General features: G+C 46.4%; 1 protein-coding gene across 6 annotated transcripts in view; it reads left to right on the forward strand.

Annotated features, from left to right (window-relative positions):
* LOXL3 (lysyl oxidase like 3) overlaps positions 1-15,554 on the forward strand; it is an 82,398-nt gene that overhangs the window by 38,051 nt on the left and 28,793 nt on the right. For all 6 annotated transcript variants that reach the window (XM_056538992.1, XM_056539309.1, XM_056539387.1 and 3 more), the window contains 3 exons: positions 5,666-5,980; positions 12,246-12,409; positions 14,308-14,519. In XM_056538992.1, the coding sequence (XP_056394967.1) occupies positions 5,677-5,980; positions 12,246-12,409; positions 14,308-14,519 (680 nt within the window). In that variant the 5' untranslated portion in view covers positions 5,666-5,676. The remainder of the gene's footprint in view (positions 1-5,665; positions 5,981-12,245; positions 12,410-14,307; positions 14,520-15,554) is intronic.

The following is a 15,554-nucleotide window of genomic DNA, read 5'->3' on the forward strand; positions in this document are numbered from 1 at the left end:
ACTATGGAGTCTATACTGTAAGAGCAGTCACACTATGGAGTCTCTACTGTAAGAGCAGTCACACTATGGAGTCTATACTGTAAGAGCAATCACACTATGAAGTCTCTACTGTAAGAGCAGTCACACTATGGAGTATATACTGTAAGAGCAGTCACACTATGGAGTCTATACTGTAAGAGCAGTCACACTATGGAGTCTCTACAGTAAGAGCAGCCACACTATGGAGCCTCTACTGTAAGACCAGTCAGTCTATGGAGTCTCTACAGTAAGAGCAGTCACACTATGAATATTTATGTGCCTTCTGCAAGAGGTTTATAGTGGACAATCTGCATGAAGGTTTAAGCATGATGAGATTGTACAGTACTGATTTATCAGTTTCAGAGGCAGAAGTATTTGTGTGAGCCCAGCATATCCAAGAATATCAACTGCACTTACTAACCTGGACATGGGGCTCAGAATATTCTCTTTGTTCCGTATTATATAACATCATCTACTGCCCATGTATTGAACCTCCTCCACCTTAAGTGGTCTCAGCCCTGGCCCCTGTGATTGATGCTACTATAACCTAACCCATACTTCAGATCTCTTATCCCAGTTCTATTCTGCAGCCTACTCTATACATAACATCTCCGAGCAACTCCTGGCTTGTTCTATACCTGGATGGCTTGTTTTTCTATAATCTGTGTATTTTTTTTTTTCGGGCTGCAATGAATATTCTAGAATTCCTGGGATTCTTTCCTTGCTTGGATCAGAGCCCTGAGGGAACATTTTGTTCTGTTTGACCAGCCGAGACGTGAATCACAGATCACAGAGCCAATAAGAAGCCTGAGGCTGTGATGTCGGCAGTAAGGGTGTACTGGAGCCTGCATGTGCAGGACCACTCACACACGGTAATTATGTATACAGAGCCTCTTTCACTTTTTTCACAAACATAAGTGCCGATTCTGGATAATTTTGAACAGCATATCTACTGAAGAAATTCCTCGCTTAATTTCCTTTAGTGTAAACGACCCTAACACTATGGTTATGCTACCAAATCTCCTCCTGGAAATATTCTGGGTGTAGATTCCGTCACGGCCAAGATCCTTTGGCGCTAAGAGCATGTGTACATCCTCCATGACCATTGATTCCAATGCAGTCTTGCAATATTTGCTGCCGAAATTAGATTTCGCCTAAATAATTAAAGAAGTAGTCCAGTTTAATAGCGGGGGTCGGTCTGCTAGAACCCCCTGCGATCTCCTACCTGGCGCCCTGGCTCTCCCCATGCATGGAGCTGTGTTAACCATCACACGAATAGTATATATTTCTGTGGGAGAGCCAGACATACACAAGTATTGCGATTTGGCTTTCTTTTAGAGATGAATAGAGGGCACATGCCGAACCCTGCTCCGTGCACAAGTAGAGCCGAAGAGCCTTTCAAAAGATCCCGGGGGACCCGGCAGTCAGATCCCCTGCAATTACTCACTTATTTGGCTAGGGGATACGTTTTCATTAACTGAGTACCCCTAAATATGTTCATTCTTTCGGTGGATTTCCGTGAGGACTGCATTGACGTCGGTAAGGACTAGGGATCGACCTATTATCGGTTTGGCCGATATTATCGGCCGATAATCACGATTTTGGATGTTATCGGTATCGGCAATTACCTTGCCGATAATCCGATAATGCCCCGCCCCCCGCAGCGCCCCACCGCACCATCTCCCCCCCACCGCACCGCCCCGGCCAGAGACTGCCACTGCCCCATTGCCTCCCCCATCCCCGGTTTTATAATTACCGGGTTCCACGCTACTTCTGGCTCCTGCTGCGTCCTGCTTTACGCTGTGCGCTGGGCAATGACGAGTGACGTCCTCAACGCGACGTCACAGTCAGTGCGCACAGTGACAGCTCAGGACGCCGCTGGAGCCAGAAGTAACGTGGACCACGGGAAACAGGTAATTATAAAACCGGGGATGGGGGGAGGCAATAGGGCAGGGGGTCAGGGGTTGTGTGCTGAAATAGCCGATAACTTATACCGGAATATCGGTATAAATTATCGGCTATCGGCCTTAAAGTCCACAGAGTATCGTATCGGCCCTAAAAAATCGATATCGGTCGATCCCTAGTAAGAACTGTGCAAGTCCAATCAATCATAGCGCCGATTCATATCAGCGGCACCCACTGCACTCCAGCTGTCCAGGCACATAATCTCAGTGTGAACGTGCCCTAACAGTCTCCTGTTGGCTATAAACAATGGTTTGTTGTTAAATATAACGAACGTTCACCCAATGGTTTTGGTTAAGGTCATTGTGTTTCATCAACTTTAATCTGAAGTGTATCTTAAAGGGGTATTCCGTCCATAGACATCTTATCCTCTAAGGGGATAAGATGTCTGATCGCAAGGGTCCTGCTGCTGGTACCCCATGATCTTTGTGCATGCCTCCGCCTGTTATGCCTTCTCCCATAGACATAAATGGAGTGGGCGTAGCGTGACGGAATGCCAGGTGCTGCACAGAGATTGCGGGACCCTGCAATCAGACATCTTATATAGGGGGTTAGGATGTCTAGGGGTGGAATACCCCTTTAAGTCCTGGGGTAACTTGGAATCAAGAGGTCATCTGGAGATGCACAGTTTGGAGACCACTGTGTGTAAACTTTCCCTAAGGAAGTTTTTAATAACGATGTACCCCTTTAAAACGATGTCCCCCTTCCAGTGAACAGTGACCCACCACATTATACTGAAATAAGCCAGAAGACTCTCATCCATTCTGGGCTGCAGAAATTACAATTGCAAAATGTTCAGCACAAATCACTTAGATATGGAAGTGATAGAGTCTAATATGGAGATAAAGACCCTTCACTAGAGGGGTCACTACTGTGTAGTCACCACACAGGAATCTGCACAAGGTTACTAGAAACCACCAGACGTCTGACCAGGGATTTTCCAGCCATGGAGCCTGGGCCGTAAAGTGTTTGTTTTTCCTGGGTCCTGAAGCTGCTGCAGACTTTGCGTAGAGGACAAGAGCTTCATTCAGCAACTCCCGGAGAAAGAGACGATTATATAATGTAGATTGTACCAGTGTGATTCCTATTTCCTATTGGACCCAGCCTCTGGAAGACCATGGTGGGTTGTGGTCTCCAGAAGTAGGGAGACCCACAATATTCGGGGAGTGGGTCTGGAGTGGAGGAACAGGTGTGGATATCAGACTGGTGGAATTCCATCCAAAGATCCCTTAGATGGAGTCTTTCTTAAAGGGGTACTCCGGAGAAAAAAAATGTTTTTCAATTAATCGGTGCAAGATTGCATTGAAGTTATGCAGATTTGTAAATTACTTCTACCTAAAAATCGTACACCTTCCAGTACGTATCAGGTGCTGAATGCTCCAGAGAAAGTTGTGTAGTTTTTTTCTGTCTGACCACAGTGCTCTCTGCTGACACCTCTGTCTGTGTCAGGAACTGTCTAGAGCAGGAACAAATCCCTGTAGCAAACCTCTCCTGCTCTGGACAGTTGACATGAAGAGAGCACTGTGGTCAGGCACGAAAGAGCTACTCAACTTCCTCTGTAGCATACAGCAGCTGATAAGTACTGGAAGGATGAATATTTTTAAATAGAAGTAATTTACAAATCTGTATAGCTTTCCTGGTGGTCTAGGGTAATACCTGTGTTCCTGGTGGCCTAGGACAATATAAGCTAATACCAGTATCCTTGGTGGTCTAGGTAAATAAAGGGTAATGCAAGAATCATTGATGGTCTAGGAAGATGAAGGATAATGCAAGAATCATTGGTGCTCTAGGGGAATGAAGGATAGTTTTAGTATCCCTGGTGGTCTGGGGCAATGAAGGGTTATTCCAGTATCCCTGGTAGGGAAATGATGAGTAATGCTTGAATCCCTAGTGATCTAGGGCAATAAAGAGTAATGCCTGTATCCCTGGTGGTTTGGGACAATGATCAGTAAATCCAGTATTCCTGGTGGTCTAGTGCGATGAAGAGTAACACCAGCATCCCTGATGGTCTAGGGCAATTAAGGGTAATATCTGTATCCTTGTTGGTCTAGGGCAGTGGTGGGCAACCTTTTTTTTCAACTGAGCCAAATCTCGCCAAAACCACGATTGAAATTAGTTTCAATAAGTTTTTATTGAGAATATTCTGCATGCAAGTATCCACATAGGTCGGGAGGATACAAATAACACAACTAATAAAACAAAAACTTAGGAACGATATTATTTATCGATGTTAAATTCCGTAAAATTTGCCTTACAATGTAGAGAAAATTACATCCTGACAATGACTGACAAAGTCACAAACACTAATGTGAACATTGGCCTTGTATTTCCTTGGATAGTTTGAGTAAGTCAGGTTTGTATGTTGTTGTTTTTAATTTTAGGTACGATTCCAGGTTCTCATCGATGAGACTATTTCTCAATTTACAACCGCAGCAGCACCCCATATATCCCATAAGCTGATACTATCACTATGGGAGGGGGGGGGGGAGGATTGTGGTGTTGCTGGTGGATGATAAGGGTGCTACTGCCCCACACCCCCAGTTTCCACACATAAGGTAGCATAATTTCCCCACATTAGGAAGCAGTTTCCCCATATTGGGTCATTAGGTAGCAGGTTCCCAACATTAAGTAGCAGGTTTTCCACATAAGGTCGCAGGTTCCCCACATTAGGTCATTAGGCAGCAGGTTCCCCACATCAAGTAGCAGGTTCCCCACATTAGGTTTCCCCATATTAAGTCGCAGGCTCCCCACATTATGCTTCCCCACATTAAGTTGCAGGTTCCCCACATTAAGTCGCAGGTTCCCCACATTAGGCTTCCCCACATTAAGTAGCAGGTTCAGCACGGTAGCATAGTTACCCCCCACACACACACACACAGGCTTGCACACCCACACACACTGACCACCCCACACACACTGCACCACAACATCCCCCCCCACATAGACACATGGCAATACTTACCTGGCATAGGCTTTGCTTCTCCTCTCCGGCGCCGGTCCTCTCCGACGGCATCCTCCTTCGCAGGTCTGCGGAGTGACGTCACTAGCGCGACGTCTCTCAGCAGGCCCGGGCTGCCGCCGCAACTGTGAGGAGGTAATGGATCGCTATTGGAGCGGGCGCATCTGACGGGGAGGGGGGAGTGTTACAGTGGTGCTACGGGACAGGAGCGGGAGCATTGGACGACAGGGGGTTCGGGGGTGCTACGGGATAGGGGCGGGTGGCATCTGAAGGAGGGGGGGTGCTTTTGGACACGGCACGAATAACACAGCGGGCGGCGCAACAAAGCATAAAAAAAAAACGCCTTGATTTTTCCGCCCCCTGGTCCTTGCGCCCTTAAGCGACCGCTTGGTCTGCCTAATGCAAGCGCCGGGCCTGCGGGCGCCCGGCACACAGAAGAGCCGCATTAAAGTGTGTAAAGAGCCACGGCTTGCCGACCACTGGTCTAGGGCAATGAGGAGTAATGCCTGCATCCCTGGAGGTAAATGTATATAGTGAAGTATATACAAGGGTCTTGGAGGTAAAGTGAGTCCTGGAGGAACCATGCACTTGTGACCATCTGTTCATCGTCTGCTGGGTTCTGGTTGATGATTATAATAATATTTGTTGCTGGGGGCTGGGTGGTCAGCAGCCATCATCCACCAGATGGTGAACAGATAAGTAACATCTCTTGTTTTGTGTTCTCAGGGTCACACACCATGGGGCATCTTTCGGCTGGCCTGTGGGTGTTCTGCACCCTCTCTGCCATTATTCCAGGATGGACACAACAAACCCCCCAGCCCAGCAGTCGTGCCCCAACACAGAACACTAATCTGAAGTTTCGCCTGGCTGGATACCCACGAAAACACAATGAGGGACGGATAGAAGTCTTCTATAACCAGGAATGGGGCACCATTTGTGATGATGACTTTACTATGGAGAACGCTCACATTCTCTGCCGTCACCTGGGATTTACTGAGGCAACAGGCTGGGCGCACAGCGCAAAATATGGGAAAGGAATAGGTGAGTTACCACCCTTTCCTGGTGGTCTAAATTAATGGAGGGGTTAATGTCTACTTCCCTGGTTGTCTAGGATAATGGATGGGTTAATGTGTGCTTCCCTGGTTGTCTAGAGTAAAGAATGGAGTAATTGTCTGCTTTCCTAGTGGTTTCAGATAATAGAGGGGTTAAATGGGTTATCCTGGAAAAAAAACTTTTATATATATATATATATATATATATATATATATATATATATATATATATATATGTATATATATCAACTGGCTCCAGAAAGTTAAACAGATTTGTAAATTACTTCTATTAAAAAATCTTAATCCTTTCAGTACTTATGAGTTTCTGAAGTTAAGGTTGTTCTTTTCTTTCTAAGTGCTCTCTGATGACACGTGTCTCGGGAACCGCCCAGTTTAGAAGCAAATCCCCATAGCAAACCTCTTCTAAACTGGGCGGTTCCCGAGACAGGTGTCATCAGAGAGCACTTAGGCAGAAAAGAACAACCTTACATTCAGAAGCTCATAAGTACTGAAAGGATGAAGATTTTTTAATAGAAGTAATTTACAAATCTGTTTAACTTTCTGGAGCCAGTTGATATATTAAAAAAAAAAGTTTTTTCCTGGAATACCCCTTTAACCCCTTAAGGACCAGGCCATTTTACACCTTAGGACCAGAGCGTTTTCTGAACATCTGACCACTGTCACTTTAAGCATTAATAACTCTAAGACGCTTTTACCTATCATTCTGATTCCAAGATTGTTTTTTCGTGACATATTCTACTTTATGCTATTGGTAAAATTTTGTCGATACTTGCATCGTTTCTTAGTGAAAAATTCCAAAATTTGATGAAAAAATTGAAAATTTTGCATTTTTCTAACTTTGAAGCTCTCTGCTTGTAAGGAAAATGGATATTCCAAATAATTATTTTTTTTTTTCACATATACAATATGTCCACTTTATGTTTGCATCATAAAATTTACGATTTTTTACTTTTGGAAGACACCATAGGGCTTCAAAGTTCAGCAGCAATTTTCCAATTTTTCACAAAATTTCCAAAATCACAATTTTTCAGGGACCAGTTCAGGTTTGAAGTGGATTTGAAGGGTCTTCATATTAGAAATACCCCATAAATGACCCCATTATAAAAACTGCACCCCCCAGAGTATTCAAAATGACATTCAGTCAGCGTTTTAACCCTTTAGGTGTTTCACAGGAATAGCAGCAAAGTGAAGGAGAAAATTCACAATCTTCATTTTTTACACTTGCATGTTCTTGTAGACCCAATTTTTGAATTTTTACAAGGGGTAAAAGGAGAAAATGTATACTTATATTTGTAGCCCAATTTCTCTTGAGTAAGCACATACCTCATATGTCTATGTAAAGTGTTCGGCGGGCACAGTAGAGGGCTCAGAAGCGAAGGAGCGACGAGGGGATTTTGGAGAGTACGTTTTTCTGAAATGGTTTTTGGGGGGCATGTTGCATTTAGGAAGCCCCTATGGTGCCAGAACAGGAAAAAATACCCACATGGCATACCATTTTGGAAACTAGACCCCTTGAGGAACGTAACAAGGAATAAAGTGAGCCTTAATACCCCACAGGTGTTTCACGACTTTTGCATATGTAAAAAAATGTTTTAAAAATGTCACTAAAATGTGTGTTTCCACCCAAATTTCACATGTATGCAAGGGTTAATAGCAGAAAATACCCCCCAAAATTTGTAACCCCATCTCTTCTGAGTATGGAGGTACCCCATAAGTTGACCTGAAGTGTACTACGGGCGAACTACAATGCTCAGAAGAGAAGGAGTCATATTTGGCTTTTTGAGAGCAAATTTTGCTCGGGGGCATGTCGCATTTAGGAAGCCCCTATGGTGCCAGGACAGCAAAATAACCCCCACATGGCATACCATTTTGGAAACTAGACCCCTTGAGGAACGTAACAAGAAATAAAGTGAGCCTTAATACCCCACAGGGGTTTCACGACTTTTGCATACGTAAAAAAAAAAAAAATTTTCACTAAAATGTGCGTTTCCCCCCAAATTTCACATTTTTGCAAGGGTTAATAGCAGAAAATACCCCCCCAAAATTTGTAACCCCATCTCTTATGAGTATGAAGGTACCCCATAAATTGACCTGAAGCGCACTACGGGCAAACTACAATGCTCATAAGAGAGGGAGTCATATTTGGCTTTTTGAGAGCAAATTTTGCTCGGGGGGCATGTCGCATTTAGGAAGCCCCTATGGTGCCAGGACAGCAAAATAAACCCCACATGGCATACCATTTTGGAAACTAGACCCCTTGAGGAACGTAACAAGGGGTACAGTGAGCATTTACCCCCCACTGGTGTCTGTCAGATCTTTGGAACAGTGGGCTGTACAAAATTTTTAATTTGCGCAGCCCACTGTTCCAAAGATCTGTCAGACACCAGTGGGGGGTAAATTCTCACTGCACCCCTCATTACATTCCGTGAGGGGTGTAGTTTCCGAAATGGGGTCACATGTGAGGTTTTGTTTTTTTTGCGTTTGTCAAAACCGCTGTAACAATCAGCCAGCCCTGTGCAAATCACCTCAAATGTACATGGCGCACTCTCCCTTCTGGGCCTTGTTGTGCGCCCCCAGAGCACTTTACGCCCACATATGGGGTATCTCCGTAGTCGGGAGAAATTGCATTACAAATTTTGGGGGGCGTTTTTCCCTTTTACCTCTTGTCAAAATGAAAAGTATGGGGCAACACCAGCATGTTAGTGTAAAAAAATTTTTTTTTTAAACTAACATGCTGGTGTAGACCCCAACTTCACCTTTTCATGAGGGGTGAAAGGAGAAAAAGCCCCCCAAAATTTGTTAAGAAATTTCTCCCGAGTACGGCGATACCCCATATGTGACCCTAAACTGTTGCCTTGAAATACGACAGGGCTCCAAAGTGAGAGCGCCATGCGCATTTGAGGCCTAAATTAGGGACTTGCATAGGGGTGGACATAGGGGTATTCTATGCCAGTGATTCCCAAACAGGGTGCCTCCAGCTGTTGCAAAACTCCCAGCATGCCTGGACAGTCAACGGCTGTCCGGCAATACTGGGAGTTGTTGTTTTGCAACAGTTGGAGGCTCCATTTTGGAAACAGTGGCGTACCAGACGTTTTTCATTTTTATTGGGGAGGGGAGGGGGGCTGTGTAGGGGTATGTGTATATGTAGTGTTTTTTACTTTTTATTTTATTTTGTGTTAGTGTAGTGTAGTGTTTTTAGGGTACAGTCACACAGACGGGGGATTACAGCGAGTTTGAGCTGCCGCGCAAAATTTGCTGCATCGCAAACTTGCAGCCTGATACTCACTGTAAGCCCCCTGCCCATGTGAATGTACCCTGTACATTCACAGTGGGGGGGGGGGGACCTCCAGCTGTTGCAAAACTACAACTCCCAGCATGCACAGTCCATCAGTGCATGCTGGTAGTTATAGTTTTGCAACAGCTGGAGGCACACGGGTTGGGAAACACTGAGTTAGGAAACAGACAATGTTTCCCAACCAGTGTGCCTCCTGTTGTTGCAAAACCACAACTCCCAGCATTCTCAGGCATGCTGGGAGTAGTAGTTCGGCAACATCTTTAGAGCTAGATGTTGCCGAACTACAACTCCCAGCATGCTTGGAGTTGTAGTTTTGCAACATCTGGAGGACTACAGTTTGCAGACCACTAATACAGTGGTTCCCAATCTGTGCCCTTCCAGATGTTGCAAAACTACAACTCCCAGTATGCCAAAACTGTCCAGGCATGCTGGGAGTTGTAGTTCTGCAACATCTGAAGGGCCAGATGTTACAGAACTACAAATCCCAGCATGCCTGGACAGTAAGGGCATGCTGAGGATGTGTAGTTTTGCAACATCTGGAAGGGCACAGTGGTCTCCAAACTGTGGACCTCCAGATGTTGCAAAACTGCAACTCCCAGCATGCCCAGACGCCAAGGGCTGTCTGGGCATGCTGGGAGTTGTAGTTTACAGGGTCCCTTTACAGCAATGCATGTCGCTTTACGGTGACGTGCATTGCTGTAGAGGGCCCGACCGCGGCTGAAGATCTACTCACCTGTCTCCTCCTCCGCCGTCTTCATCGTCTGGATCCGGGTCTTCGGGGACGAGGTAAGTACCGGGGCTGGTCCCCAGCACTCCCCCGTCCCCCGCCGCGTCCTCTGGTCTTCCTCCCGTCCTCTCCGGACTTCAAGGGGCCGGGCAGGACGGGAGGAAGTAACCGCCCCCCCTCCTGCGATTGGTCGGTTAACTAACCGACAGATCGCAGGGGATCGGAGGAGGTGGCAGGCTTGCCACCTCGCTCCTAGGCTCCAGCATGGTCCTGGCTGTCTGTGACAGCCGGGATCATGCAAAATTACCGGGCGGTCGGGTCCCAGAGACCCGATCAGCCCGGTATCGCCGCAAATCGCAAGGGCGATTTCCCTTGCGATTTGCGGCGATCGCCGACATGGGGGGCCTACATGGCCCCCCTCGGCGTATGCCCTGGATGCCTGCTGAAGGATTTCAGCAGGCATCCAGTTCCGATCTCTGCCCGGCGAGCGGCAGAGACCGGAAAAGACCATGACGTTGTGGAACGTCATTGGTCCTTAAAGCCCAGGGTGCCATGACGTTCCACAACGTCATTGGTCCTTAAGAGGTTAATGTCTTCTTTCCTGGTTGTCTCTGGTACTGGATGGGGTTAATGTTTTCTTTCCTGATTGTCTCTGGTATTGGAGGGGTTAATGTCTGCTTCTCTTGTGGTCTAGGGTCATGACCCCTTTATTACCTGAGGTTAATGTCTGCTCTACTGGTGGTCTAGAGTAATGAAGGGGTTAATGTCTGCTCTTCTGGTGGTCTAGGGTAATGAAGGGGGTTAATGTCTGCTCTCTTGGTTGTCTAGGGTAATGAAAGGGGTTAATGTCTGCTCTCTTGGTGATCTAGGGTAATGAAGGGGTTAATGTCTGCTCTCCTGGTTGTCTAGGGTAATGAAGGGGTTAATGTCTGCTGTCCTGGTTGTCTAGGGTAATGAAGGGGTTAATGTCTGCTCTTCTGGTGGTCTAGGGTAATGAAGGGGGTTAATGTCTGCTCTCTTGGTTGTCCGTTGGCTGTCCAGGCATGCTGGGAGTTGTAGTTTTGCAACATCTGGAGGGCCACAGTTTGAGGACCACTGGTATAGGGTAATGAAGGGGTTAATGTCTGCTCTTCTGGCGGTCTAGGGTAATGAAAGGGGTTAATGTCTGCTCTCTTGGTGGTCTAGGGTAATGAAGGGGTTAATGTCTGCTCTTCTGGTGGTCTAGGGTAATGAAGGGGGTTAATGTCTGCTCTCTTGGTTGTCTAGGGTAATGAAGGGGTTAATGTCTGCTCTCCTGGTTGTCTAGGGCAATGAAGGGGTTAATGTCTGCTCTCCTGGTTGTCCAGGGTAAAGGAAGTGTTAAAGGGGGAGATTTATCAATATGGGGGAGATTTATCAGAACCTGTGTAGAAGAAGAGCGGCGCAGTTGCCCCTACCAATCAGATCGCTTCTTTCCTTTTTCACAGGCCGCTTTAAAAATGAAGGAAGTAATTTGAAATTCGCCAAACGAGCTGCGCCAAATTTCAGTCAATAAAATGTCAGGACGGCAATAATAAACCTTCCCTAATATCTTTTTTATTTTTATTTTTTCTCATTTAGGGGTAAATATCTGCTCCTGTGCTTTTCTAGTAATGTAGGGGTTACTTCGTCCTGCATTCCTGCTCCAGACACATCCAGAGCTGCATTCACAATTCTGCTGGTTTACTGTCACCAGGGTGTAATGTGTTGTGACTGCACTGCCAGGACAGACAGCACAAAATAAACAGCACATCATTGAATGCTATTATCAGCAACACTTTTGTGCGCCAGAAAGTTGTGCTAAACCTTTGCAAAAGAAAATTGGCTAACAGGGGGCTAAATATCTGAATATGTGGCACTAATAGTGTAATTTAAGCAAATGTGGTGCAGCTAAAGCGAAAAAAAAAAAAGTGGTGCTAAATTCTTTAAATATTCTCATCAGTGTGGGCCTGCAGCTCTAGGGGTGACTGGAGTATAAGCAGAATGTCCATGTGGAATTCCACATGAATATTCTGCACGGACATTTCTCAGCAGCAGGGTCCCGTTGATTTCAGTGGAGTTCTGCTGCACTGTTGTTCTGCTGCGGAAATTCTGATTCCATCGTCCTCAGAAAGAATGGTCAAGTCTTGTCTCCCCCCCCCCCCCCCCCCTTAGTCACAGACCACTATGATATTAGACTCTGTCTCCTTACAGGTCGGATCTGGTTGGATAATGTAATCTGTTCAGGGGGTGAGAAGAGCATCGCTGACTGCAAGTCCCGGGGCTGGGGCAACAGTGACTGCACTCACGAGGAGGACGCCGGGGTGATCTGTAAGGATGAGAGGATCCCAGGATATGTGGAGCCCAACACCATAGAGGTGAGAAGAGCATACAATGGTGTTCTCAGCCTAAAATGGCTGATAACAGGGAGCAATAGATGGTATCCACAGCCTGAAGTGGCTGATAACAGGGAGCAATAGATGGTATCCACAGCCTGAAGTGGCTGATAACAGGGAGCAATACATAGTATCCACAGCCTGAAGTGGCTGATAACAGGGAGCAATATAGATGGTATCCACAGCCTGAAGTGGCTGATAACAGGGAGCAATATAGATGGTATCCACAGCCTGAAGTGGCTGATAACAGGGAGCAATATAGATGGTATCCACAGCCTGAAGTGGCTGATAACAGGGAGCAATAGATGGAATCCACAGCCTGAAGTGGCTGATAACAGGGAGCAATTGATTGTGTTACCTGCTCTACAATCAGCTGGAATGATTGATACCAGTGAACAATATTTTTATTAGGGATCGACCGATTATTGGTTTGGCCGATTTTGGACATTATCGGTATCGGTAATTACCTTGCCGATATGCCGATAATGTCCCGCCTCACCGGCCAGAGACCTCCGCCGCCGCTGCCCCATTGCCTCCCCCATCCCCCATGTTCCCGGGGTCCGCGCTACTTTTGGGTCCTGCGCGCTGTGCTTCGCAATAACGAGTGACGTCCTCAATGCGACGTCACCGTCAGTGCGCACAGTGACAGCTCAGGATGCCGCCGGAGCCAGAAGTAGCGTGGGCCCCGGGATCATGTAATTATAAATCCGGGGAATGGGGGAGGCAATGGGGCAGCGGTGGTGGTTGGGCTAGGGAGGACCCCAGGACAGGCAGGGGGAGAGAAGAGGGTGGCGGTGGCAGTCTCTGGCCCCGCAAAAGCCGCTGCAGTTCATTGTTTTAAAGCACTCACTTTAAATCATCGATCTGCAGCAGATTCTGCGGGGCCGGGTGGGTGGGGGATTGGGTATGTGACTGAAAGGTCACAGATTATCGGTATCAGCCCTAAAAAATCTATATTGGTCGATCCCCAATTTTTATCCAGCATTTTGTGGTGCACCACCGGGTGAATGGAGGGACCATGGGTGTGGCGGTGTAGGTTGGTGGGATCTGATGTTATTAACACTGGGGGTCGGATGGTATTAACCCCTATGTGTTCGTGACGCCAGTGTGGTTTTCGGGTTCCAGAACACCACATGCCCGGTTTAGGGCTAGTAGTGAATAAAGAGTCCACAACCAGTTCGGGTCAAACGGAGGCTTTACTGAGTATTAGACAGATGGAATTATCTTCACAGCTAAGGCCAGATTTCCCACAGAGGTGGCCAGGACCCAGAGGACCTCGCAGCTTGCTGGACCAATACTTGCAATTAACTTGAATTGTAATTAGACTTGACTATGTGCAGGACTTGACTAGTTTCAGTGACAGCAGACATAGACTTCAGACTTACTGGAGAGACTGAAGCTTTTGGGCCTTCCAGATGCTGATCTCTGGTGGTGGCTGTGCTCAGCAAAGACTGATGGTACCAGAGACTGAATTGTAATGGCCGACCCTTTATATAGTGGGGGGCTGGACTAAAGCCCATTGGTCAAGCTGTGGGTTATAGGTTAAGCTGGTGCTCTCTAGGAGTACATGTGATAACAAATCATGTGACTGCATAACATAACATGTGACAAACTTACAAAGGTCCTTGAGACCTCCCACAGGTCCTTGAGACCTCCCACAGGTCCTGTATACTGTCTTTACATAGGGATCCTCTCTATGCATTAAAACACCATATAAAACAACAGGGAGACGACAGGGGGAGCCCCCAGGTCACTGAGGGACTAAACCTGACAGGGCCTACAGGTAGTACAGGACCGTGTACCTGTACTGGGACATCACAATTTCATGCGCAGCAGGATGACATGTGTTCTAATTTTTATTGTTGTACTCGTCCTTCCAGACAGAACAGAGGCAACTGGAGGAGATCCGATTGCGTCCTGTCGTTGCCACCGCCAAGAACCGTCTGCCCGTCAATGAGGGCATCCTAGAGATCAAATACAGCGATAACTGGGAGCAGGTGTGTGATGTAGGCTGGACACAGAAGAACAGTTATGTAGTCTGCGGAATGATGGGATTCCCCTCCGACAAGAAGTACAATAAAAACTTCTACAAGTAAGAGAAAGGGGGTGTCGGCAGTATAAAGATATTGTGGTGTGATGCTGGTAGTGAGAATATAAGCTCCAGGAATCTCTGTATAGAGATCGCATATATAATGATGTTAGTGAGGAGATCACCTCCAGGGTCCCCTGCATACATAAGACGTATAATGCTTAGGAGAGAAATGAGAAGTATGATGTTAGTAGCGAGGATTTCACCACCTGGGTCCCCTGCATACATAAGATGTATAATGCTTAGGAGAGAAATGAGAAGTATGATGTCAGTAGCGAGGAGATCACCTCCAGGATCCCCTACATACATAAGATGTATAATGCTTAGGAGAGAAATGAGAAGTATGATGTTAGTAGCGAGGAGATCACCTCCAGGGTCCCCTGCATACATAAGACGTATAATGCTTAGGAGAGAAATGAGAAGTATGATGTTAGTAGCGAGGAGATCACCTCCAGGGTCCCCTGCATACATAAGACGTATAATGCTTAGGAGAGAAATGAGAAGTATGATGTCAGTAGCGAGGAGATCACCTCCAGGGTCCCCTGCATACATAAGACGTATAATGCTTAGGAGAGAAATGAGAAGTATGATGTTAGTAGCGGGGAGATCACCTCCAGGGTCCCCTGCATACATAAGACGTATAATGCTTAGGAGAGAAATGAAAAGTATGATGTTAGTAGCGAGGATTTCACCACCAGGGTCCTTGTATAGAGATGACATGCATAAAACTGTTAATGAGGAGATCACCTCCATGGCCCTCAATATAAATATAAGGTGCATAATGCTTTTAGTGAGGAGTTTACCTTCTGGGTCCTCAGTATTAATATGAGATGCATAATGCTGTGAATGAAGTGATCACCTCCTGGGTCCTCAGTATAGGAATTAGATGTATGATGTTGATAGTAAGGAAAACACCTCCAGAGTCCTTGTATAAAGAGGAGTTTTGTAATGCTGTTAGTGAGGATACTACCTCCTGTATTCTCTGTATAAATTAGATGTATAATGCTGTTAATGAGGAGACCTTCTTCAGTTTCCTCA

The sequence above is a fragment of the Hyla sarda genome, chromosome 1 (assembly GCF_029499605.1).
Source record: "Hyla sarda isolate aHylSar1 chromosome 1, aHylSar1.hap1, whole genome shotgun sequence".
In the NCBI taxonomy this organism is placed as follows: domain Eukaryota; kingdom Metazoa; phylum Chordata; class Amphibia; order Anura; family Hylidae; genus Hyla; species Hyla sarda.